The following is a 24638-nucleotide window of genomic DNA, read 5'->3' as shown; positions in this document are numbered from 1 at the left end:
TAGTTCTTAAAATGAGTGGTTGGCAGATGGGTGTCCGCCAACCTTTTTTACAATTCTTTATACGTACATTAAAAACGTATGCGTGTGCTGGTTACTTCCTCCAGGGACATTCCACCAGGCAGGGCTTAGCACAACTGGGAATTCCCTGGTCAAAGTCAGGGAATTTCGAGATTTTTCAGCCAGTGTTTGGGCAAGGGGTCGTCTCTCTCGTCTTCTCGCTCGAGGTTCTGAGGAGCCTCAGAACAGACATTCAACCTCTGGAATCCCCCAGAAAAAAGACTCATAGGGCAGCTTCCCCTTTCTCGGACAGGACAGAGTGGAGATCCAGGGGGATCCCCAGCCCCAACCAGCTGGCTCGAGGTCACATCCTGATATTTCAGTTCTGTTCCCATTCATGTGTCTCAGCTGAGCAACTGCCATGCTTGTGGCACTCTTAGGGGAAGGGAAGAAATGAATGAAGTGATAAGACCCACGCCCTAAAGAATCCAGGGCAGTAAGCTCCCTGGCTTTCGGTTTTTACAAACTAATAATATTGTGTAATATAAATACTGACATTGTGCTGCCACCATTTTATTTTGTGAAGTAAGAGCATTAGAAAACAATTGCCACCTACTGTCCTCCTATTCCATAAGTAAGGGCTAATTTAATACTCCAGTAATAAAACAAAGGCATGCATGCTTTTAGATCAGAGGAGGGTCGTTTCCACTGAATACATTTAGCTTTATGAAAATCTCACTACGTTTGTGGCCATGGTTTCCTCTTTGCGGGGTGGAGCAGTTGAAATTTAGGTCACAAAGAGCCAGTCAGGAGAAGAGCATCTGGGAGGCACTAGTACAGGGGACACACATGTGACTGTGACACTCAGGGCGGGCAGACAGGTCATCACCCTGCATTCTGCATGCCCACGCACACACACCATGCTCACCCCTTCTGATGAACAGGCACAAGCGTTCACACACACGCTCCTCCCCCAGGGGCTCCCAGGTTGGAACACCTCCCCTGACTGCCAGGGAAAGCCATACCTCTCTCCTGAACCCAGGGCAAAGGGCCAGGCTCACCCAGCCTGTGCCAACCAGTGAGAGAGGCCAATGGTTGGCACTGGAGCCAGTTGGGGTGCTGAGTTGAGGCCAGAGATGGGCAGCCTGTTCAGATCCCTGGGCGTTTGCCTCTGGCCAGGAGACCAAAGCCCTGTCCACATCCAATTTTCTCAGACTGGGAGTCTGGGGACCTACTTCCTAGCTCCAGTTAGGTTTGTGACCTTGAGCAAGTCCCCCTCCCTCTCTGGTCCTTCGGACATTGACTGCAGTGCTCTGGGCCAGTGCTATGGGGTTTTCGAGGCTCACCCTGCTCAGCCTTCGTCTCAGGGGACCCACAAGCCAGCCTAGAAGTGTGTCTTGGAAGGAAGAGAAAACCCTTGCCCCTCACCTTTAATGAAAGACCCACAGGCAGACAAGCTTTGGGGATGTCTGAGGAAAGAGACCTGATGGGGGTCAGGAGAAGAAGCTGCCATTAGCACTGGTCCCAGCGAACTGTCCTGGGCTTCCGCAGCTTGGTCACCCACCTGGAACGAAGCTACCCCCCCCCGCCCCCAGCTGCCCAGCCCAGAGCCTTGTGGGGAGTATGACTCACTTCGTGGGGGGCCATTGTGGCTAATGTTTAACTCTGCCCCTCCTTCAGCAAGGCACTTTAGCCCCAGCAGCCCTTAGCGCTGGGCCCTGCCCTGATCATGCCTGCTGCTGAGTGGGCTCAGACACACAGCTGAGCTTGGCCTCCTTGCCCCGTGGGGACCGGGCACCCTGTAGGGAAAGGTGGGGGCAACAGCTGGTCTCCCAAGGGCTCTGGGACAGGCAAGAGTGTAGCAGGTGGCATCCTGCCCTGGTCATTCCTACCAAGCAGAGAGGAGCACCAGGCCCATCTCCACCAGCTGCAGAGAGAGGGGGTGCCCACCCAGCTATTGTGTGCTGATTAGTAATAGATATCCCCCAAGTAGCACCCTATCCCTCTACTCTCAGCCAGGGCCCCATGTTGGAGGAAGGCCTCACCTTAGCCCATCTGTATGTCACCTGCATCTCCTTTGAATGTTTCCCCTTTGGTGCGGGTGTGGGGACTCCCCAGGTGCATATGCAGGACCCTCGACCCCCAGCTGTGTCCTTCCAAGAAAGTTGGGCTCTGTTAAGGCCAGTCTGATCTCAGAAAAGGGCAACCCCAAGGCAGAGTGACCTGAGATCTAGTCTCCAGTCTGCAGCTAGCAAACCCTGTAACTTAAAGTGAGCTACTTGAACTCTCCAGGCCTCCATTTCCTCATCTGTAAATTTGAGCTAACAAATGTACCATTTTTGTGAGAATGCAATGATATAACTCAGATAAAGCATTTAAGTACCATTTTTGTGAGAATGCAATGATATAACTCAGATAAAGCATTTAACATCACATATTACTATTATTGAAATGCTGTTATTAAAATAGTCGATAAGAGTATGGATTCTAACAGACTTCTTGGGTTGAATCCTGGGCCCACCACTTACTAGCTGTGTGATCATGAAAAGTCCCTAACCTCTCTGTGCCTCAGTTTTCCCCACTGTACCATGAGAATAGTAGCCGTACCTTTCTCCTAGGGTTGTTGTGAAGGTTAAATGAATTAAGGTGCACACGCTGGTGCCTGACACATAAGTGTGCTACATGTGTGAGCTGTTACTCAGTGGCAGGCCCCAGCTCCCAGCTCTACTGGCGTTGTCTCCATGGTGAGAGAAGACTGGAGTAGAATCAGGGCTCTCCAGAGGCCAGGCCTCTCACCCCCAGGCCCCATTCTTGGCTACAACAGCCCCTTCCATAGATCCCTCTCCCACCCCCAAGCTCTCCTTCCCCTTGTCCACAGGGCCTCTCAATCCTTGCGCTCCAGATATGTCTATGCCTATATTCGCCCTTGCTCCATCCTCACAGGAGATGAATTAGGTCTGTTGCTGCCTGGAAGCAGAAGGAGGAACCCGATGACCTCCAGGAACCCTCTGGTTGGCTCTTCTGCCCCTCCTAGAGGGCCACTGGCTTAGGTGTGTTGAGTGGGCCCCACCTCCTCCTCCCATGGGTCTTCTGCACCCACGTGTTTGCTTTGAGTCAGGCCCAGAGTAGGTCTCCTGCCTTTACAAGACTGGGTGGATACCCCAATCTGCCAGGGCCCCAGGTTAATAGTTGACTGCAAAACTGGGATTTGACTGTGGAACTTGGGGCCAGGCTCTAGGGAAGGGCTGGAAAGAGGTGAAACAAGGAGATCGCTTTGGATCCAGGCCAACCGGAGGAGCCCTGTGAGGCGGGGAAGAGTGGGTTTCTGTGGCTGCCTGGGCATGAAGGCATGAAGCCTAACCCCATCCTCTGTGGCCTGGACCAGCCCTGTCAGGTTCTCCAACTTCGTGCATTGAGACTGGGTGTGTCCGTGCCTACGGGTTTCTGTGTGTGATTGGGGTTGTGCTTTTTGCACACGTCTGCCTCTCTGCCCACTGACCTATTTATAGCAAGAACCCTGGGCAGAGTGCTGCTTCCCCTAAGGTAGCCCAAGTTGCTGGTTCCCACTGCCATGCTTTCTGAAAGGGGCTGGCAGGCCAGCAGCCCAGAGAGCCAGACCATGCCCTGGGGAGTAGCTGGCACTGCACTTTGTACCAATTTCTGGCACTTATGGCAGATAATACATGGGATTCGAGGGTAGAATGGGGACTCAGTAGGGTGGGTAGAAGGGTTGCTGCTCTGATAACTCAGCCCCTCCTAGGGCCAGTGCTAGGGTGGTGGAAAAGCCAAGGGACCCCAGGTCTGGGAACAGCCACTTCCCTTGCAGGCTTAGCTCAGAAGTCACCATCCCACTGCCCTGAAAAGTCAGAACTTGACCGAATGCGGTCGCTCACACCTGTAATCCCAGCACTTTGGGAGGCCGAGGTGGGCGGATTACGAGGTCAGGAGTTCGAGACCAGCCTGACCAACATGGTGAAACCCTGTCTCTACTAAAAATACAAAACTTAGCGGGGTGTGGTGGCACGCACCTGTAATCCCAGCTACTCAGGAGGTTGAGGCAGGAGAATCGCTTGAACCTGGGAGGCGGAGGTTGCAGTGAGTCGAGATCACGTCACTGCACTCCAGCCTGGGTGACACAGCGAGACTCCATCTCAAAAAAAAAAAAAAAAAAAGAAAGGAAAAAGAAAAGTCAGAACTTTGGTCTCTGCTTCACAGGGGCCACTCTCGTGAGTATGTTGGGGGAAGAGGGGCTGCCCCAGACCCCCATTCCACCCCCGAAGGCCCTATGCTCTCACCAGGCTTTGGACCCAGAAGTTAGTGGGATGGAGAAATGACCTGATCCAGAGGACAGATAAGTGGCCACCCCATCTCCGGGAAAGAATCAGTCCTGGGGGATAGGACCAGTGCAGGAGTGTGAAGGGGAAACAATTGGGAGGAGGGTGGGTGAAGGTGGGGAGAGCAGAGGCCGGAGGGACAGGAGAGCCCAGGAGAGAAGGAAGGCGTCACCTGGTGGCCAGGCCTGGAACTGCAAGTATCTCTTCTGTGAGGCCTCCTGCCCTGTGCAGCAGGACTAGGTGAGGGATTGAAAGTGCCCTGACCTCTCAACCCAGCACACATCAGGGAGAGTTAATCCAGGTTTGCAGAGGAAGGAGAGTATGAAAGCCGGCAGGAGAAGCGGCTCTTAATGGAGAGGCCTCTTCTGATGGCCAGAGTCAGGGGCAGGACGGGGTCATTTCTCGGAGGTCAGGGCTCTGGTGAGCTGAGCATCCTGAGTGGTGAGTGTGTGCTGTGTGACGTCACAGGGACCGGGCAGAAGGGGCCCCAGGGGACCCTGGCAAGCAGCCACCAATTCCTTAGCCCTCCCTTCAGATCCTGAGCTCCGGACTGCAGACAGGGTGACTGGAGCCCAGCACAGCCCTCTCTTCACAAGCCGCAAGTTTTCCCTTTCTTCTCAGGGCTCACAGTCAGAGCTGCAGAAATGACCAGGAAACTGGGTTTTTAATGAAGAAGCTGTGACGCCTGTGGACACTGTACACACATAGAAGGAGTGTGGCACAGGGCTGGAGGAAAGGTGTTCTCACCCCCTCCTCCTCCTCCACTTGTTACACCATGGGGTGGCTGAGAAGCCCCAGATGCCTCGTGGGTGGATAGAAGCCCACCCTGCCAGGGTGAGGTCTTCAGACACTCGCGTTTTTCCTGCCTCTTGGGTATCTGTTTAATCCCAGTTCCAGAGGAGGGCATGCAGGCTGGAGGGAAGAAGTGGGGGAGAGGTGGGAAGGGATGCTCCAGACACAGGCAGAGAGGTGAGTGAGCTGGGTTGGAGAAGAAGCATGAAGCAGGAGCTCAGAGCGCAGCACAGCAAGCTGGCCTGTAGGGACAAAGAGGCGAAGCCATCAGTTCCCGGGGACCTGTGTGCAGCGCATGAATCCCTGACTTCCCTACAGCACATGCAGTCCCCAGGACTTCTCAGCCCTAGCGCACCCCTGACTGGATCTTCATTCATAAGGGCTCCTACAAAACCTCAGCTTCTCGGCCCTCGGGCACAGTTCCTCCCCTTTTGGGACCCCTCACACCGCTCCTCGACACTGCGGCCCTCGGCTCTTACCTAGCCTTGCCATGCTACTCTGTGGCTGGTTAATTCCCACCTCCATGCTTCTGTTGCACCATCAGCCCTTCAACGTGCCCTTCCCTTTATCAGCTAACACTCGCCCATCACATCCTCAGAGAGCTCCTCCTCTCCAGAAAGCCTGCTCTGACCAGTGCTGTCTGGTGGATGCCTGCCCTATTGCACATTCTCTCAGCACTTCCGTAGAGGGTTTTACGTGGCCTGATTTCCTTGCTTTGCCCAGTTTCTCCAGCTATTTCCTCAGATGGTGGGAAGTCTTAGCTTCTGTGAGTGGTAGCTCCTTGGGAACAGGTACTGTGAGTGCTGGGTACTTCGCAGGGAGCACAAATAAAGGACATCACCAGGAGGTATTTAAAAGTGCATAGATTCTCAGAAAGTCAGAGATGAAGGGCTCCCAGAGACCCTCTAACCTAGTGGTTCTCAAACTCTCATGTGCATCAGAATCACCTAGAAGGCTGGCCTCGCCCCAGAGTTTCCAATTTAGTGGATCTGGGGTGGGGGCTGATCATTTGCATCCCAGGTGATATAGACGCTGCTGGTCCCAGGACCACACTTGGAGAACCACTGATTTGATACAGCCCCCAATTTCATAGATAATGGGAACAAAAAGGGCCGCCAAACAGAAATGACATGCCCAAGTATCATGGTGCTGGAGCCAGGACTGAGCCCAGGAGAGCCGACTCAAATCAGTCTCATCGGTGCCTTAGTCCGTGCATCCGTGCACCACACTAAGTACAACCCGCCTGCCCATTGTGGACTCCCTCATTATCCTCTAGACTCTGATGGACCCCAGAGAAGGGAGCTGGTCTCTAGGTACCTCTATTGTGAGGTCGGAGACTTGGCGGCATCAAACATCTTCTTCCGGCCTTCCATGCCAGACATGGCCTCCACGTTCTTCCTCCAGTCACCCACCTCCACAGGCCGCTCCTGTAGACAAGTGGCACACACATCAGGGACTTACCAGGCTGGACGGCCCCCCAGCTCAAGAGAAGCTGGGTGATAGGAAACCAGTCTCCTCGGATGATAAGAAATCCTGATGCCCCTCCCCAGCTGGTAAGGTCCAGGACTCAGCCAGGCAGGTGGACACAGGCCAAGCCGAAGCCCCACAGGAAAAAGGAAGCTGTGTGGCTTGGGAGCACTGGGTGATAGTGGCAGCTATGGGGCTAGTTCCCACCTCAGTGCACCTCAGCAAAACCTCCTCCAAGGCTCCATGCCACCCTCCTGGTCTGGCACTCAGCAGGCTCAAGGCCACCTCTTCCAAGAAGTCTTCCCCTGCAAATGCGGCTGCTTTTCCATTTCCTCAGTATATTGTCTGGCTTATCTCTTCTCCTCTGAAGCTTCTTGGGCCAGAGACTGTTCCTTCATCCCTGTTCCTTACAGAGCCTATCAATTTGGGGCACATATACTGTGAATTCAACCAACTTTGAATAATTTGTTGCTGGGTGGTTGAACTCAGTTCTCTAATGTCTGTGCTCGTGTGTGGCTATAACCAAGATGAGCTGCTGTCTCCTTTCCCTGTGGTGACCAGGCAGTCATCTCCACCATTACCCTAAATCTCCACATTATCTTCACACTGGGAACAAGATTTTTACTTCATTTCTCAGTCTGGGGTCTAGCTTTCTTTATGTCCTAGTTTCTTCGTCAGACTGGGAACAGCCTGAAGGAAGGGAGCAAATCTTCTTTCTTTCTTCCCACACTGGTCTCCCAAAGCATTCTAGAATATTCTGTCTGTCAAGCTGACTGGTCTCCAACAGGAGCTCCTGGGCCTGCCTGAGGCCATGTGAGGGGTTGACAAGGGGAAAGCTGGTAGGGCAGAGGGTGGAATGTTCTGAGGAAAGGGACCTCACCTTCTCTGTGTCTTCCTTCTTCACAGACTTGAGGTTGGCCCGCAGATCCATGGACACCTTGTGCTTGGAGCCCAGCAGGGCCCGGAGCATGGCGTCAGCCGAGACACGGACCCGACGCAGGGGCGGGCGCTTGAACTTCCCACGGAGGTCCATCACCTTCAGCTTCAGGTCCTTAATCTGCAGGTGAGAAGCGCCCGGGGCTCACTGGAGAGGCAGCTAGCCACAGGACACCCTTCCTGAGGACCTCAGACTGCTAGGGTTCCAGCCAGAGATACACCTTAAATTGTCCACCCTTGAAGCCAGACCTATCAGCAGTCACCAACCTTTTTGTCACCAGGGACCGGTTTTGTGGAAGACACTTTTTCCACGGAGAGGTGGTGGTGGGGTGGTTTCAGGATGAAACTGAGGTCCACCTCAGACCATCAGGCATGAGTTTGATTCTCATAAGGAGCGTGCAACCTAGATCCCTCACATGTGCAGTTCACAATAGGGTTCACACTCCTGTGAGAATCTAATGCCACCGCTGATCTGACAGGAGGCGGAGCTCAGGCGGGAATGCTCACTTGCCCACTGCTCACCTGCTGCAGTGCGGCCCAGTTCCTAACAGGCCACGGACAGGTACTGGTCCACAGCCCAAGAGTTGGAGATCCCTGCTCTAGGACAGTCAGACCCACCCATCCCTTTGCAAATAACCACTGCACATTTGCTGATAAACGGATGGTTAAGTGGACAGATAAAGCCTATTAGCCGTTGCTAACACTATAGCCTTGAATAAAAGGGGCGGCTCCACCAGACTGAGACTTGTCTGATTTGGAAGCCCTATTTGGAGTGCAGGGCTGCTTCCTCTTGTTCCTGCAGCCTCATCCCTGCTTCTAACTTATTCCTCCCCAGTGAGCCTTCAAAGCAGCTCACAGCCTTGGTCCAGCAGGGTGATAAACTTACAGGTCCTAGACCCCTGGAGGAATTCCCAGGGTGTGATCTCTAGGGGGAGTTCTTAGGAGCTTGGTGACCCCACATATCATTCCTGGTGGGCAGAAGTGGGAAGGAGGGAAGTGGCTTGTGCTCCCTCCCTGCCCCCTCCTCACTGCCTGGACAAATGCCCCAAAGGAGCCCTGTCCTTCCTCGCTCTGCCCCTCCCCACTGGAGCAGGGTCTGGGTGGAGCTAATCCTCCCACACCCCATGCTAAGGGAGCACAGAGCACCGGAGTGGAAGCCAGAGACCAGCACTGGTCCCAGGACCACCACTGTGCAACCTAGGACAAGTCCTTGGCCTCTCTGATCCTGAGTGTTCTCCTCTGCAAGGTGCAGATAATAGCCCCTACTTCATCCACAGGCCTATAGGGAGGATCAAAGGCTATAACGCACATGAAAGCACTTCACAAAGGTAAGACATTATTAACAGGCATATGATTATTTGTGTGGGTGGATAAAGAGAGCAGCTTCTGTTAGGCTGATGAGCCCACATGGCAGGTAGGGAGGAAGTTTGTACTTTTCATGTGTGATTATCCACTCTACTCATCTCCAGCCCTATGGGGCTAGGGCGGAGAAACCAAAGCTTCCTGCTTAAGTGGCCCCTTCCTAGGCCCTGTGGAAGGAGGGGACCTCCCATGGCTGCTGCGTCCGTGCCCACGCCCCTGCCCAACCCATTATGGCCATGCCCCTTCCCTTCCTTAGACTCACCTCCCTGGTGTTGTGGAGGCATTTGGCCTCAATGTCATATCGCTCCTCATCCACCACCTCCACCTTGGCGTGCAGCTCCCGGCACAGGTCCTGGGGGCCGCAGATGGATCATGCAGGTGTGAAGAAGAGGGGAACAGAGACATCAGTTTCCAGCCCTTGACCCTCTCCCCAGCCCCTTTGCAAGACCTGGGATCCAGAGAGGAGCTGACAGTCTCCTCCACTCTGAGGCTCATGACGGGCAATAGCTCAAAGGGTATGCCCTCTGTTCTCCTGTCTGAATGTCATGATTTCTTAAAAAATAGTATTCCTTTGCTTGAACCCAGGAGGCGGAGGTTGCAGTGAGCTGAGATCACACCACTGCACTCCAGCCTGGTGACAAAGCGAGACTCCGTCTCAAAAAAACAAAACAAAACAAACAAACAAACAAAAAACTAGTATTCTTGGCTGGGCACAGTGGCTCATCCCTATAATCCCAGCACTTTGGGAGGCCAAGGTGGGGGATAACCTGAGGTCAGGAGTTCAAGACCAGCCTGAACAATGTGGTGAAACCCTGTCTCTACTAAAAATACAAAAATTAGCCAGGCATGGTAGTGTGCACCTGTAGTCCTACCTACTTAGGAGATTGAGGCAGGAGAATCACTTGAATCTGGGACACAGAGGTTGCAGTGAGCCAAGATCACGCCACTGCACTCCAGCCTGGGCAACAGAGTGAGACTCTGTCTCAAAAAAAAAAGTATTCTTTCATCATGGCTCATTGCAGCCTCAACCTCCTGGGCTCAAGTGACCCTCCCATCTCATTTTTTTAAATTTTGTATAGAGAAAAGGTCTCACACTATGTTGCCCAGGCTGGTCTCGAACTCCTGGGTTCAAGTGATCCCCCTGCCTCCGCCTTTCAAAATGCTGGGATTACAGGCATGAGCCACTGTGCCCAGCAAAATAAAATAGTTTTCTTATGATAAAAATAATGCATTAATTTTAGACATTTTGAAAACTATGTATTAAACAAAAATAATAAAAATTAAAATACCTAGTGATGCCACCACCCAGGGATACTTAGTAACATTTTGATATACTTCCTTCCAGTCTCTTTTCTCTATAATCACTGGCATTTAACCAATTTACCAGTGTTCTGAAAACATTAAAGACCAAACTCTAGGAAAGGATAGACAAGTCCTTGGAAAAGTGGGGCTTCTCCCAACCCCGGCCGCCTCCCCACTCCATGCCACCACACTGGCTGATTGTGAAGCTGGGCTGCCCCGCCCAGGCAAGTCACGCCTCCCTTCTGAGGCTCAGTTCAGTGCCCGTAAAATGGAATCTAATGTTCCCACCTCACAGGTGGTTGTGAAGATTAAATGAGACCATGTAAGGGAGGAGTGCCCTGTAAATTATGGAGCCTTGAGCTGGTGTTAGTTCAGGCTCCTGTCGCCTGGTCCTTGGAGCCACCCACACAGCGCCTCCAGCCCCGCCCTGCCCCGCCCCACCTGCCAGGCTCACCTGCAGGGCGCTGAGGGACAGGCCACGGGTCTGCAGCGTGGGGATGCGCTCTGCCAGGTAGCGCACCTTCTCAGCCTCACGCTCCTCGTGCTCCTGCTCCCAGCATTCCTTGGCCTTGGCCAGCATCAGGCTCTGGACAGGACACACCTGCTGAGCTGGGGGCCTCACATCTCCCACCCGGCATCAGGGAATGAGGGGAGGGCAGCCACAGCCTGGGCCAACTCTGAGACCACTGTCCAGTGTAGAAGTGTATGCAGCAGCAATGGACAGGCCATGCCTGAGGGTACACTAAGTGGCTGCACACAATGTTCCTCAAGCCCTGGAACTTGTTTTCCCCGGACAGTCTTCGTCTTACCCACTTACTGTCTGTTTTGACCCACAAAACTCCAAAGAGAGAAACACATATGAAAATAAAGGAAGTCCCTCTGCCTGCATGGGTAGCTTCCCACTCTGAAGCTGGTCACCACCTACTCTAGGGACCACAGGCAGATGCCAGAATCCATACTCAAGGATCCCACCTACTGATCACCTGAGCCTGGCACTGGCTCCAGCAATGCTGGACTCCTGCCCCTCATCATCCTCACTCTGGCCTCCTTCCTTTCTCCTTTCCATAATCCTCCACATCCCTTCAGAGTCTGCTCTGCTGCCCCTCTGCCTCCCACTGGGCATCCCCCTGCAGCCAGCCCCCAGCCTCACCTTCAGCAAGAGTTTGCGGGAGGCAGTGATCTTGGGTTTTCTCTGTGGGCAAGAAGAGAGAGAGACAGGTGGTGAGGCAGAGGCTGCAGAACTGGAATTCTGGTCTAGGACAAGACAAGTGCCAGCCAGGGTTCTCTATCTTTATCCAGAATCCTCTGCTCACCCTACAGTGCCTTAAAAGCTCATCTTTGTGATTTAACCTCTGCAGTTCAGAGAAGGCTGCAGTCAGCTACCTTGACCTAGGGGCTGAAGCCTTAACTTCCCACTCTGATTCTGCTGCTGCTGAAATCTTGTAAGATACTATGAGGGCCACATGGCTTCTACAGGCACCTCCTTCCTCATCTGTAAATAAGGATATTAGGACCCCCCCTTACTTAGTTCACAGAGTTATTGCAGATGAAATGAGATCGTGGATGTGCAAATCCTTTGAAAATCGTAAAAGCTATATATGTTTTCACACTCCAGGTAGTAATACAGCAATACCTTGATGATCCATCATGCTGCATAAATAAGCTGTGACTTTCCCAAATAAATGAAACGTATCTATGTAGACCTCAAAACTTTTAAAAACGTAAACACCACCCATACATATCTTTCTAAGATATAAAACCACTGTTTTATCTTCTTATCAAAAATACTAAACATGTTCTTGCTTACTAGTCCTAGCCTTGTGACAGTGGTCCCTCAGGGTTGGCAAAGGTGAGTAGTAGGGCTGCTTGGCCCCCAACTAATGAGACTATGATGCCTTTCGAGCACTAGTGTTATCTTCTGGGCCATAGGCGGTCACTTCTCATTGCCAGCAGGAAGCATCCTACCTAGACTTAATGTGCTGCGAGCCAGGACAGCATGGCTCTCAAATGTTATTCCAGGGTGTTAAGTAGAAGTGATTAGGCTTTGAGAGGGAAGTTCTCATGAGACACAATGGATGAGTTTCAGCAAATGGAATGTGTAACTTCTATTCTGACTGTTCAGAGTGGTTGGTTTGTCTTTTCCTCTCCTAAAGATTTTTGTTACATTTCAGATAAGTGCAATTTCAAAAGAAAGAGCCTATGACTCTAAGCATTACTACCATGGTTTACACACTGTAATGTACACATGGCAAATGTTTGACTGCAATCTTATTTCCCCACCACTTGGTGAGCCAATGGCCACCTCATTTGACCATCAGTCAGTGAGGACTCACTTTAATACGAGCCTCAGCAAAACTTAAAAATTCATATGAATGTTGAAAAGTAACATGTTACTGAGAATCTCTGTGCCAAACGTCCCCTCCATCAATACTGCTAATTCTCACTGTTTCCATCCCTGGGCCCACACCCCTATCCCTGCCATCCCCATCCTTGGACTGTACATAGGCTGTGATCTCAGTAGCCTGGTAAGTCTGGAGTGTATCGAATGGCCAGTGTCAGGGTTTTCTAACACCTGAGGGATTTAAGGACATCTCTTTGCTCCTCAATCAATGTTCAGCCATTGGGCAAGGGTGGAATAACCCAATGACTATCCCTTACCCTTCCAATATAGCTTTGCACAGGATCAGCTCTGCATGGAATAGGATGGTCCCCCCAGGACTGGACCAGCTCTCAGAGTGGGTGAGGAAGAGCTTGTGCTCAGCAAGGATGCAGAGTCACACCCAACCCTGCTGCAATACCAGTCCTTCCAGTGACATGGTACACTGGCACAGCAACTCCCTGGACACTAGGCAGCCCCACATCCAGAATCTTCACCTGACGTTTCCATCTCCTGGGAATTTGTTCAGCCACTAAATACCCTACACCACCTGGACTCCCACCAGGCCTTAACACAAGCTCTTCCCTCTCCTCAGATGCCAACCCCACCTTCCCACTTTTACCAGTCGTTAGAGTTAACCAAGACAGAGAACCCCAAATATCACTTACCTCGCTTCAGGCATCCATCACAGGAAGGACGGGGAAAGAGCAGAACACAGAGTGAGTATGAACAATGAGGATTACATGTGCAGCCGCAGAACCTCACAGACCAGCTTGTGGGAGGAGGGGGCCGGTGACAACAGTGAGCCAGAAAGTCATCAGGCATCAGGCAAGGAGAGCGGTTTGAGGTTCCGGCAGAATAAAATAAAAATTCAACAGCCCTTTGAACTACGGGGCATTCTTATTGGGAGGTACTGGGCATCGTAAGTTGGGGACAAGTGGTGGAAGGGGAGGGAAGCCTTAGCGTAGGGTTTCAGCAACGTGAAAGCATCCATCCATGGGTGCGTGGGTAAATTCCCAAAGCTTTGTTCACCTACTGTGCCAGTGTTAAGTGGTGGTCTGGTACATGCAATTCATGTGATAGATCAAGACAGGAAATCTCTGAGGCACAGGCCAAAAAGGCACTCCCAGGGCAACCTGGGAGTGAGTTCTGCTCGATGGCTGGGAGGACACAGGCAGCACAGGGGAAACCATCAAGTGCTGTCCCTGTTTGAGGACCTGGTCTCTTAGGGAAAAGCTTTGGGGGTTGAAAACATGGTGCCTCCACTGCGGGGCTGAAGTCTGTGGCAAAAGGACTTGCCTTCCTGGGGCCCCAGATGGCGGTGAGACTACTTACACTTCCGGCATGGTGGCAGTGAGACAGCACCTAGGGGGCACAGAGGAATCATTCATGAGGGAAAGTGGAAACCCCTGCCCCTGCCCAGCTGGGCCTTGGGAGCCCAGCCTAGGAGACAGAGTCAGAACACAAAAGGAAGAAATCAGACACATTGGATTCCAGCAGGTCAAGATGGGACAGGGTTGCAGGGCAGGGGTCAGCTAACTACAGACCATAAGCCTGACCTGGCTCCCAGCCTGTTTTTGCTTAAAGAGTTGTAAGCTTTTTTTTTTTTTTTTTTTTAAGAATTTGCAACAGAAACCTATGTGAGCTACAAAGCTATCTGGCCCTTTCCAGATAAAGCTTGCCAATCCCGGTGGAGAACAGAATGGAGTCCATAGGAAATATGTTTGGAAAGTGAGAGCAGCTGGGCGCAGTGGCTCATGCCTGTAATCCCAGCACCTTGGGAGGCCAAGGCGGGCAGTTCATGAGGTAAGGAGTTCAAGACCAGCCTGGCCAATATGGTCAAACCCCGTCTCTACTAATGATACAAAAATTAGCCAGCGTGGTGGTGCACGCCTATAGTCCCAGCCACTCAGGAGGCTGAGGCAGAAGAATTGCTTGAACCCAGGAGGCGGAGGTTGCAGTGAGCCGAGATCGCACCACTGCACTCCAGCCTGAGTAACAGAATGAGTCTCCTTCTCAAAAAAAAAAAAAAAAATAAGTGAGAGTGTAGCTCATTCTTGAGGGCCTTGAAGGACAGGCTGAATTTAGACTTTATCCTGTGGAATAAGGGCGGTCATTGAAGGGCTCAGAGAGAGGAAGGCCTAGAAAGTGAATGAGCAGAGTGGATGCTGGAAAACAGGTAGCTGCCACATGGCACAACTCCATCTACAGATGGCAATGCAACTGGCACCTCCAGGGTGGGGCAGTGGGAGGCCTTGAGTGGGAGAGAATAAGCCGCAAGGCAGGGCAAATCCCGTGTTCACCCTAGTCTGTCTTTCCCCTCTCTGGGTTGGTTTTCCTCTCTGCAAAATTAGGGGTTAAATCAGTGGGTTTCCTCTTGATGTTTATTATTAATAATAAGTAATTAAAATAATATTTAATTAATATTATTTGGTTGAATCCTTTGTTCTAACCAAATCTTACTTGGAACTAAAATAAATTCAATCAGTAAAAGCAAAATGGCATTTTGCCTATCAGAAGGTGGAGGGTGGGAGGAGGGAGAGGATCAGGAAAAATAACTAATGGGTACGTCTCTCATACCTGAGTGATGAAACCTAATTTATACAACAAACCTCCATGACACATGTTTACCTGTGTAACGAACCTGTACATCCTGCACATGTACCCCGAACTTAAAATAAAAGTCAAACAAACAAAAAGAGCCAAATGGCACTGGTTAAGGGGGCTCCCATAGCAGCCCTCTGGTCTTCTGTGAGGACACTTGGCTGTGGAATACAATTTGAAGCCCCCTGACCAGGTGATCCTGGGGCCCAGGTCAAAGAGGGGGTCCGTGAAGCTGCAGAGGGAGATGTTCCAAAACCAGACATAATTCACCGTCTTGCCTGGGCCTGGACACAGGGCATTCCAATGCAGGGGAAGGGAGGGACTGTGCAAAAGCTCAGGGAAAGGAAGGGGACAGCTGAGGTGGAGAGCAGGTGTGCAGGGGCGTACAGGAGCCCTGAGCCAGGCTGTGAAATGAAGGATGGGAGAGCCTAGTGTGTGTGGAGTGGGCAGGCATGGAGCTCGGGGGCAGGAGTTTGGACTTGGTTCAAGAACCTCGTTGTGGGGTCTGGGAAGTGGGGAATTAAAAGACACTTGTAAAGTGCCTGCCAATAATTGTATCCCAGAGCCACCCCTTCCTCTGCCCTAATTCTCTCCTTTCCCTTTGTGCCCATGAAGCACTATCCCAACCCCAGTGAACACAGCTTTGGCCACCTCCCCTGAATCTCCCAACGGGTCAGAAAGCCTTCTGGGCCTCCCTCCACCTCTGCCTCCGCCACCAGGGGAGGGTAAGTCTGGGGTGGAGGAGGTGGAGGTGTAGTGTGACCCCAGAGTCTCAGCTGTCCTGCTGGGGCACAGAGGGAGGGGTATGGAGACAATCCATGAATTCCTGAAATGCTTGGCTGGTATTAGATTTTATAGGCAGCTGCTTATTCTGAGGGCTCTGCTTCTCCAAAGACACTGAGGAAGTCCAAAGGAAACACCAGCCTGCGAAGAGCCACCTCCAGGCCCATCTGTCCATCATCAGCCTCCAGGAATGCCAGTGTCCAGAGGGCACCAGGTCTGCGTCTGTCTCCCTGGGATGTGCCTTGTCCTTGGTGGGCATTTGGCAGTGATCATGCCTCCCTGTCTCCCTCAGAGAGCCAACTGTCCCCAGTGTGGGGCCCTACCTTCCAAGGCCAGTTTACACCTCCTGCCAAGCTCCGGGGCCTGCCCCCAGCCTGCCTCACTGACAAATGCCAGACCAAGGGGTCCCACGTCAGGCAAGAGGCCTCAGCCTGTGCTCTGACACCCCCCAGACGGGGGCCCTTGCCAGGCTCTGTGGAAGACAAGCAAGGACTGATAAGTCAGGATGAAGATAGCAGCCACTGGAAGGCTTGGAGAGCCAGGATTCCATCTCCTCTACAAGTAGCAAGCAAGGAGATAATGAGAAAATCCTCCCCCCGAGGGAGGGAGCAAAGAGTCTCTCTCTGGTGGTTGCCTCAGAGCTGGGCTTTCCCTTCTTTGAGGCTTTGCAGCGTGGAAGGGACTATCCGCTAGACTATGAGATTGAGTCTGTGTGTGTAAGTGTGTGTAAGTGACTGTGTGTGAGAGTGTGTGTGTGAGAGAGAAAGCGTGTATGTGTAGGGGAAAGAACTGATCTCTTTGCACACCCAATGATCACGTCCACAAGTATCTAGTTAGGCTCATGTGCTTCCCCCTGCTCCCCGCCCCCTGACCTTGGACCCCCATTCAAGGGCGTCCCTGTCTTCCTTGACTGACGGTTAACACTCCCAAGCCCATGGCGCTGGGCTGCCCCCATCTTGAGCTCTGAACAGCAAAGCCTAATCTCAGAGCTGCTGTGGGACTGTGACTCCCAAACCTGGTGGCAGGTGCTGCCTTCAGCCCCCACCTGAGTCAGGGACCGCCACACGGCCCCCTGCCCCAAGCCTTGGGTTACCCTGTAGATACTGCCCTGGCTTATGTGTTCACTGGCTCCTGTGCCCCAACCCAAAATGTCGCCACCATTGCCTTCCTCCAAGAGGATCCCCAGTATCTACTGCTGCTCCTCAGAGCCAGGAGCTCTGAGCAGGAACAGTCAAGAGGGGTTGCCGGTCTGCCCTCCCCTGCTCTTGTGCTACAGTACAGAGGGATGGGCAAAGGGAGCTAACAGCGTCGCTCAAAGACAAAGAACACAGAAGCAAGATGGTTTCCTTGGTCAGCAGGGAGCTCTGGCCCTGCCTTCTAGGCTCCCTGGGAGTCCTGCGCGCCAGGCACCCTCCTTTTCTTCCACTGCAGTCATTGCTGACTTTGAGCACTCACCCTGGCTCTCTGATCCCAGGGTCACCCCTTCCCCTGGGTGCGCTCTCCCTCCCACACTCTGCTGGGCATCCTGTGTGAAAACATCATCCCTTAGGCTCTGCCCTGGGGCTCCTAAGGAACCTCACGGAAGATTCTGCTCCTTGCTCACAGCCTCCAAATGGCCAGGAAAAAGTTTCACCTCTCAGAACAGTTTTGCAGGAGAGATGCCATTCTGTGGGACAAAATGCTGTGGGAGTATTTTAGGAATGTTCTACCAACAAACCAACTGCACAGGCAAGAAATGGTTTTCTCCAGCTCCAAGACCTCGCTTTCTCCTTAAACAAAAGCCCCAGGTTCTCTGCCTGAGATCAACCTACATCTGAAGTTCTGGGCTGCAGACGCTTACCTTGTTCAGTCCTCGTGGAGCTGGGCTGGCCTGTGCCTCGCCGTAGACTGCAGACTGTGAGGGGCAGAGCCGAGGGGAGGCTATGAAAACTGTGTCCAGCAGCAACTGGCTGGTAAAAATAGAACAGACCCACTGCCCCCTCCTGCTGCCCCTCCTCCCTCCCACCCCTCCCACACACACACACACACACACACACACACACACACACCTCACAGGGCAGATGCGTGCTGCGATGCACACAACAGGCACATAGGCGGAAAGCCATGTGAATTTGTGGCTCAGGAGCAGAGGCAAATTCTGTGCACATAGGTGCCACCAACTGAGTGAAACCAGCACCCACCTGGGGAGACTCGAGCTGCAGAAAGGGAAAGAATGAACAGCCAGACCAGGTGTGGGGACTGAGCAGAGATGGGACCGGGAGGGGGAATGAGGGAGAGCAAAGGGCCACAGCGAAGGCCCAGAGGGGCAAGTAGCAGCTGGGGGAAGAGGACCATTGGGCTAACCCTGCATCTCTTATAAGGCAATATGGAAATGAGGCCCCCGAACCCATGCCCCAAAAGCCCAAGAGGGCTAAAGACTCAGCTTTCAGGGATTTTTCAGTGGCTCTGGTGCACGTGGGATACGAGGGTGCCTGGCTGTGGGGAGTGATGTGAGCAGTGTTGCAGGCTGACCCCAGTGAGTGTTTCCAGGGCTGAGCAGAATGGCAGTGGCAGCAGGGCACACCTTTATGCTCAGGGAGGTCTGAGGGTCTGCAGACACTCTGCATCCCCCTCCAGATGGGTTTCCTGGAATCTAGATTTCCCAGGTTCCAAAAGACACCCGAGTCTCATGCCTGGAACTCAGTGAGATTAATTCACCTCTCCTCTGCCCTAATCTTCATCTCCAGCCAGAAGCCAACAGATCCCAGGGGACTGGAGCCACAGGGGCTGCACCTGTTTACCGGGTATTTTTAGGACGGTTGATGAACACATAATACCCACCCTATAGTCAGAGAAAGACAATGCCTGCTATGTTAATCCTGTGGCTATTATAGTCTGTCATCTCATGGGTTGGGGCAGGACACTGACCCTCTCAGGGGCCAGAGAGAGGCCTCGCAAGCAGGAGGTTACGGAGCCCCAGCCATGCTCCCCATTTGGAGAAGGAGAGAGTAATGGGCAGGGGTGTCCTAAGGAGACACACCCCAGTGCCCACAGAGGTAAAGGCCCTGCCCTCTCTACACCGACATTCTGCTGCCTAATAGAGGTTGCTCTAATTCTGTTCTGGTCGGGTCAACTTTGAGAAGCCTCTATGTGAGACGGCTGCCAGGGAGAAATGACAGGGTCTGGGGAGGCATAGGGTTTGGGGACATAGGATTCCAAGTGGAGAGGCTGGGATGGATAATGAAGGCTGGCTCCAGCCAAAAGGAGCAGCTAGAGGGGAGAAGGAATTTAGGGGCTTTGCAGATGAGCCTACTGGAGTTTATTGCCTTGGCTTATTATAATTTATACAATAACTTTCCATTTATTTATTTATTTATTTACTTTTTGAGACAGAGTCTCGCTCTGTCACCCAGGCTGGAGTAGAGGGGCTCTGCCACACAGGCTGGAGTACAGTGGCTCACTGGAAACTCCACCTCCCGGGTTCAAGTGATTCTCCTGCCTCAGCCTCCTGAGTAGCTGGGACTACAGGCATGCCACCATGCCTGGCTATTTTTTGTATTTTTAGTAGAGATGGGGTTTTACCATGTTGGCCAGGCTGGTCTCAAACTCTTGGCCTTGAGCGACGCACCTGCCTCGGCCTCCCAAAGTGCTGGGATTACAGACATGAGCTACCATGACCAGCCTATACAATAACTTTCTTAAAAGGCCTTGATATTCTCAAAAAATGAATTCTCTGCATGAATTATCCTGCTTTTTGAAAAGGAAAAATAAAAGAGGACAGTTCGACAAATAGAAGAACAAAGCAGGGTGAACACAAGCCAAGAAGGTAGGTGGCCGGATGTCTGCAGCCAGACGTGGAGAACATAGTCCAGCCAGACGTGGAGAACATAGTGCAGCCAGGGGCCCTCCCTGGGCAGGAGCCATGGAGACTCTTAGACTCGGAGTGATTCATCTTCACACTCTATTGGACAGCATGGGGCCAGGACCCCTCACCCCAGTGTCCCAATTCCATCCCCACCATCCCTGCACACCACGTGGAATCCAGCCTCCAGCTTACCCTCTCAGATCCACCCTGACCTTTGACCCCAGTTCACACACTGACTTCTCTAGCGTCTCCTGCAGTCTCTCAAAGGTGGCCTTCAAAAGCAAGAATGCAGTGCCCTGTTGTCCTTGCCCCTGACCCCCATCTTCCTTCATGTATGGAGTGGGTGCAGAGCAGACCCCAGTGATTCAGGCCGCCCACACCCAGCTGAGGGGCCGCCACTGGAGGTCTCAGCCGTGTGGCCCACTCACTGCCCCAGCCAAGTGCGCCTCTGCAGCCTTTCTCCTCCCCTCCTTGCCTACAGAAAAGGTCACCCCTTGTCAGTGCACATCTGCCCTGGGGCCAGGCTTCCTATTCTCCCTGCAGAGCAGGCACAGCTGTCCCAGAGCTGAAGTTCTGTCTGACACAGATGCTCACTGGTCAGGGAGGACCCTTCCTAGACACAGAGCCAGAGAGAGTGCTCCTGGCCCTGGAGAGCGCCAGGCAGCACCCTTTGGGCTAGGCTGAATAATGGCCCCCACAGGTGCCCATGCCCTAATGCAAATGTGAATCTGTTACCTTATATGGCAAAGGGATTTTGCAGATGTGATTACATTAAGACACTTGAGATGGGGAGATTATCCTGGATTATCTTGGTGGGCCCAATCTAAACACAAGTGTCCTTCTCAGCTGAGTGAGGCTTGAGGAGCAAGGTTGAGAGAAGGAAATGCGATGAAGGAAGCACATGTCAGAAAAGATGCTATGCTGCTGGCCTTGATCATGGAGGGAGGCCATGAGCCAAGGAATGCAGGCAGCCTCTAGAAACCAAAAAAGGCCAGGGAACAGCTTCTCCCCTAGAGCCTGCAGGGGGAAGCAGGCCTCCCACCACCTTGCCTTGCAGCCCAGGGAGACTGACTTCAGACTTCTGCCCTCCAGAACTGTAAGATAATAAACTTGGGTTATTTGTGCTGACTTGCCACAGCAGCAATGAGAAACTAATACATTCTTCAGTGCCTTGATGGGCCCTGGACTTCATGGTTCCGGCTGTGCTTAGGACCAGTCAGGAAAACAGTGACCTGGGAGGGTCAGTGAAACAAACCAGCCCAGGTTTCACAGCAAGGCAGCCCTGAGGAAGAGTGGGCCGCAATCCAGCCCCACCAGGGCCTGGCCTTCCAGAAAGCCAGCTCTGATCTTGCCGAGAGCATCGCAGGACGCCAGAGCAGGAAGACCGTCCAGTCCAATCCATGTGCCCGTGAGGAAATCCAGGCCCCTCAAGGAGAGGCCACAGGGTGAGGGGTTAGGTCTCCTAACTCCCAGCCCAGTGCTCTGTCACGCTGCCCACAAAGCAAAGACACTTCCCTAACCTTAACTTTAGCCCAATTCTAATCCTAAAACTAACCCTCCTTTTTTTTTTTTTTTTTTTTTTTGAGATGGAGTCTCGCTGTGTCACCCAGGCTGGAGTGCAATGGTGCAATCTCAGCTCACTGCAAGCTCTGTCTCCCAGGTTCGTGTCATTCTCCTGCCTCAGCCTCCCGAATAGCTGGGATTACAGGCACCCGCCACCACACCCAGTTACTTTTTTGTATTTTTAGTAGAGACAGGGTTTCACTGTGTTAGCCAGGATGGTCTCGATCTCCTGACCTTGTGATCCACCCACCTCGGCCTCCCAAAGTGCTGGGATTACAGGCGTGAGCCACCGCACCCAGCCCTAACTCTCCTTTTAACCCCAGTATAATCCCTGCCCCTGTCTTTATCCCTAACCTACTAGAACCTTCACCTTCTTGCTCTCTACTCTCTTGCTTGGTTTACTGAGGTGGCCGCTTGCCCTCTCAATCCATTCTGCACACAGCATGCAAAATGCTAAAACTGACCTTGTTCTAATTCCTAATCCAGCTTCATCTCCAAGCCCTACTCTATACCACATGAGTTTCCCCTCATGGCATTGGCCTAGCCTTATTGCAGGCCTTCTAGACACTAAGCTGAATTTAGGTTCACTGCAGAACTGATCCAGCTATGCAGCATCTTCTCTGAACCTTGGCTTCCTCATTTGTAAAGTGGGTTAAGGATGTGCAGGGACCTGAGGCTGAGCCTGGCTTCCATGGGGTACCCCTCCCTGGGACAAGGCTGCTGGCTTTTCCTTAACCTCTTTTTAAAAATATTTTTTAATTTTTTATAGAGGTGGCATCTCCTTATATTGCCCAGGTTGGTCTTGAACACCTGGGCACAAGCAATCCTCCTGCCTTTGCCTCCCAAAGTGCTGGGATTACAGGCATGAGCCACCATGTCTGGCCCCCTTTATCCTCTTTCAAAGTCCAGGTAGAGGCTGAGGCAGCCTTGACCAGAATCCAGGCCTCAGGAGAATGGCCTCTGTGGTCAGTACCCTCTCAGATCTTCTGTGACTGCCCAGCTCAATGGAAATGGATGGAAGAATTGCCGGGAGAAGGAGTGAGAACCAGAGCTGGCCAGATCACGGGAGGAAAAGGCAAGTCCAGGAAAGAGGGACGGTGAGATGGGCGTTGGTGAGAGGGGAAGGCCTGGAGGGGTTTCCAGCCTCTAGTGCCACTGACTCCCAGTGTCATCCTTGTCCCTCCCAGGGCTGGGGAGGCCACAGGGCAAGGGAAGGAAGTGTCTGGCCAGAGGAGCTAAGCCTTGTAAGGCCGTGGGTTGTGGAGTCAGGGCCTATCACCTCAGAGGCTGACACCTGTCAGCCCTGGCTGCCCTGGCTTGGTTTGGGAAGCACAGAAGCCCAAATTAGCAAGTGACAAAGCCCAGACCATCTGTCTTCCCGGCGGCCCCCCCTGACACGGGCTCTCCCGCCACTACTCAGGGGCATTCGCTTCATTGACAGCCAACCCCACACCCCTCCCCGCCTTCTCCGCCCACCCCGTTAAGCCCATCGTGGTTCCAGGGCCAGCTTTCTGTGGCTGAGTTCTGAGAGGGGGCAGGGCTGGGGGCTGAGGGGACTAGAGCAGAAGGAACAAAGAAACCAAAAGCTGTCACCCTCAATTTTTCACCACAAATCAGCCTCACATGAAGGTTTGTGGCATTAGAGACAGCATAGTGAGGTGAGTCAACACATGACTTTGGAAGTAGACGGCTCTGCCACTTGCCAGGAACACTCACTAGTGAAACTTAGCAATGTATCCCTCTGAGCCTCCACTTCCTCATCTGTAAAATGGGGATAATAATGGTGCCCACCTGGGGGTTGCTGTGAGGTTCCTATGAGGTGCTGTGTATAAAGGGCATTGCAAAGGCCTGGCACAAGGCAAATGCTGAACAAATGTTGGTTCTTAGTATATACCCCTCGAGGCCTCACACTAATGTTCTGAGGTAGGCACTATTACTTACCCTGCTATACCCACGAGGAAACAGACTCACAGTGGCTCAGCAATAACCCGGGATCCCACAGCAAGGATGACGCAGAGCTGAGAGCTGCACCCAGCTCTCTGGTGCCAAAGTCCGTGCTCCTGCACATAGTAAGTGTCAGTAAACAAGGGCCATCGCTATGACTTTAATGTTCTCATCTTCAGCCAACACTGTGGTTCCCACAGGAAACTTGGAATGGACCAATGTTGTGACCCCAAAGCTCTGTATAATTCATCCCAACATTAAACATAGTAAATGGGCTGAGCATGGTGGCTCGGGCCTGTAATCCCAGCACTTTGGGAGGCTGATGCAGGCAGATGGCTTGGGCTCAGGAGTTTGAGACCAGACTGGGCAACATGGCAAAAGCCCTGTCTCTACAAAGAATACAGAAGTTAGCCGGGTGTGGTGGTGCAAGCCTGTGCTCCTGGCTACTCGGGAGGCTGAGGTGGGAGGATTGCTTGAGCCCAGCAGGAGGTCAAGGCTACTGTGAGCCGAGATCACATGCCACTCCAGCCTGGGCGACAGAGTGAGACCCTGTCTCAAACAAAACAAAAAAAAACGTTAAGTGATGGTTTGAATGACTGATTCTTGATGTACCTATTGTAAGAGGTTTGGCTGTGTAATAACAAATAATATTAGCCACTCTTTTTAGCACAGGGACACCATGAGAGGAGGCTCTTCTTCCCCTCCAGGGAGGCCTGGGTGGGGCTAGAGATGGGGTGAGTGGAAGTGAAGGAGAGGCAGGGCAGAGGGAAGAGGCTGAGGGTCTTGTGAGTCCCTGCAGGTCCCAGCACTGGGCAGGTGGGGGTACATCTCTCACCCTCTGCACCCTCCACACACCTCCCCATGCCCCGACCCCCTCCCCCCACACCCGCCACCCTCTGCCAAACCTGTTGCTTCACTTCTCTCTTGAACTACCTGCTCCTTGAGCTCAGCATTGCCACACCCTGAATTCTCTTCTGGCTCATCTAATTTCTCCCATCAGCCCAGTGCTAGAATGAAGGAGGAAGGCCCAAAGACCACCCCCACTCCCGCTCCAGGTTCCCTTTTTCTGTGCTGCCGCTGAGCCTCCACACCCTGAGCCCAGGACTGGCAGTGCCTTGACAGGTCCCCGCAAAACAGGCTGCCTCTCCAGGAATCCCCATAGTAAGTCGGTGGGGCTGACCCTGTATGTCCAGGGACGGGGGGATGTGGGGGACAGTGATGGAGAGTGAGCTAGCAAATTGGGTGTAGACCCCTCCCTAGAAACTAATCGTTTTCAAGCTGGCACGTGAGCAGTTAGCAACCCTGGGAACTGGGACACCAGGTCACTGCGTCT

General features: G+C 52.7%; 1 protein-coding gene across 1 annotated transcript; it reads right to left on the bottom strand.

Annotated features, from left to right (window-relative positions):
- Positions 1 to 4976: 4976 nt before the first annotated feature.
- TNNI1 (troponin I1, slow skeletal type) lies at positions 4977 to 17901 on the bottom strand. Its single transcript, XM_063709675.1, has 8 exons — positions 17795 to 17901; positions 13236 to 13932; positions 11341 to 11382; positions 10645 to 10776; positions 9151 to 9240; positions 7471 to 7647; positions 6441 to 6550; positions 4977 to 5365 (listed from the first exon to the last, which is right to left on the bottom strand). Exons 4-7 carry the CDS (start codon positions 10768 to 10770, stop codon positions 6443 to 6445), a joined length of 501 nt encoding a protein of 166 aa, XP_063565745.1. The 5' UTR covers positions 10771 to 10776; positions 11341 to 11382; positions 13236 to 13932; positions 17795 to 17901; the 3' UTR covers positions 4977 to 5365; positions 6441 to 6442.
- Positions 17902 to 24638: the final 6737 nt, after the last annotated feature.

Source organism: Gorilla gorilla, chromosome 1, assembly GCF_029281585.2.
Source record: "Gorilla gorilla gorilla isolate KB3781 chromosome 1, NHGRI_mGorGor1-v2.1_pri, whole genome shotgun sequence".
NCBI classification, from domain to species: Eukaryota; Metazoa; Chordata; class Mammalia; order Primates; family Hominidae; genus Gorilla; species Gorilla gorilla.
Note: the sequence above shows the minus strand (reverse complement) of the source record. Positions and strands in the feature narration are given on the sequence as shown.

Excerpts from the sequence above, each read along its gene's own strand:
- TNNI1 (XM_063709675.1), bottom strand. The coding sequence starts at position 10,770 with ATGCTGGCCAAGGCCAAGGAATGCTGGGAGCAGGAGCACGAGGAGCGT. Across the intron at positions 7,648-9,150 it reads GCCTCCACAACACCAGGGAG|ATTAAGGACCTGAAGCTGAA; the intron begins GTGAGTCTAAGG and ends TCTCACCTGCAG. Across the intron at positions 6,551-7,470 it reads AGAAGGAAGACACAGAGAAG|GAGCGGCCTGTGGAGGTGGG; the intron begins GTGAGGTCCCTT and ends ACTTGTCTACAG.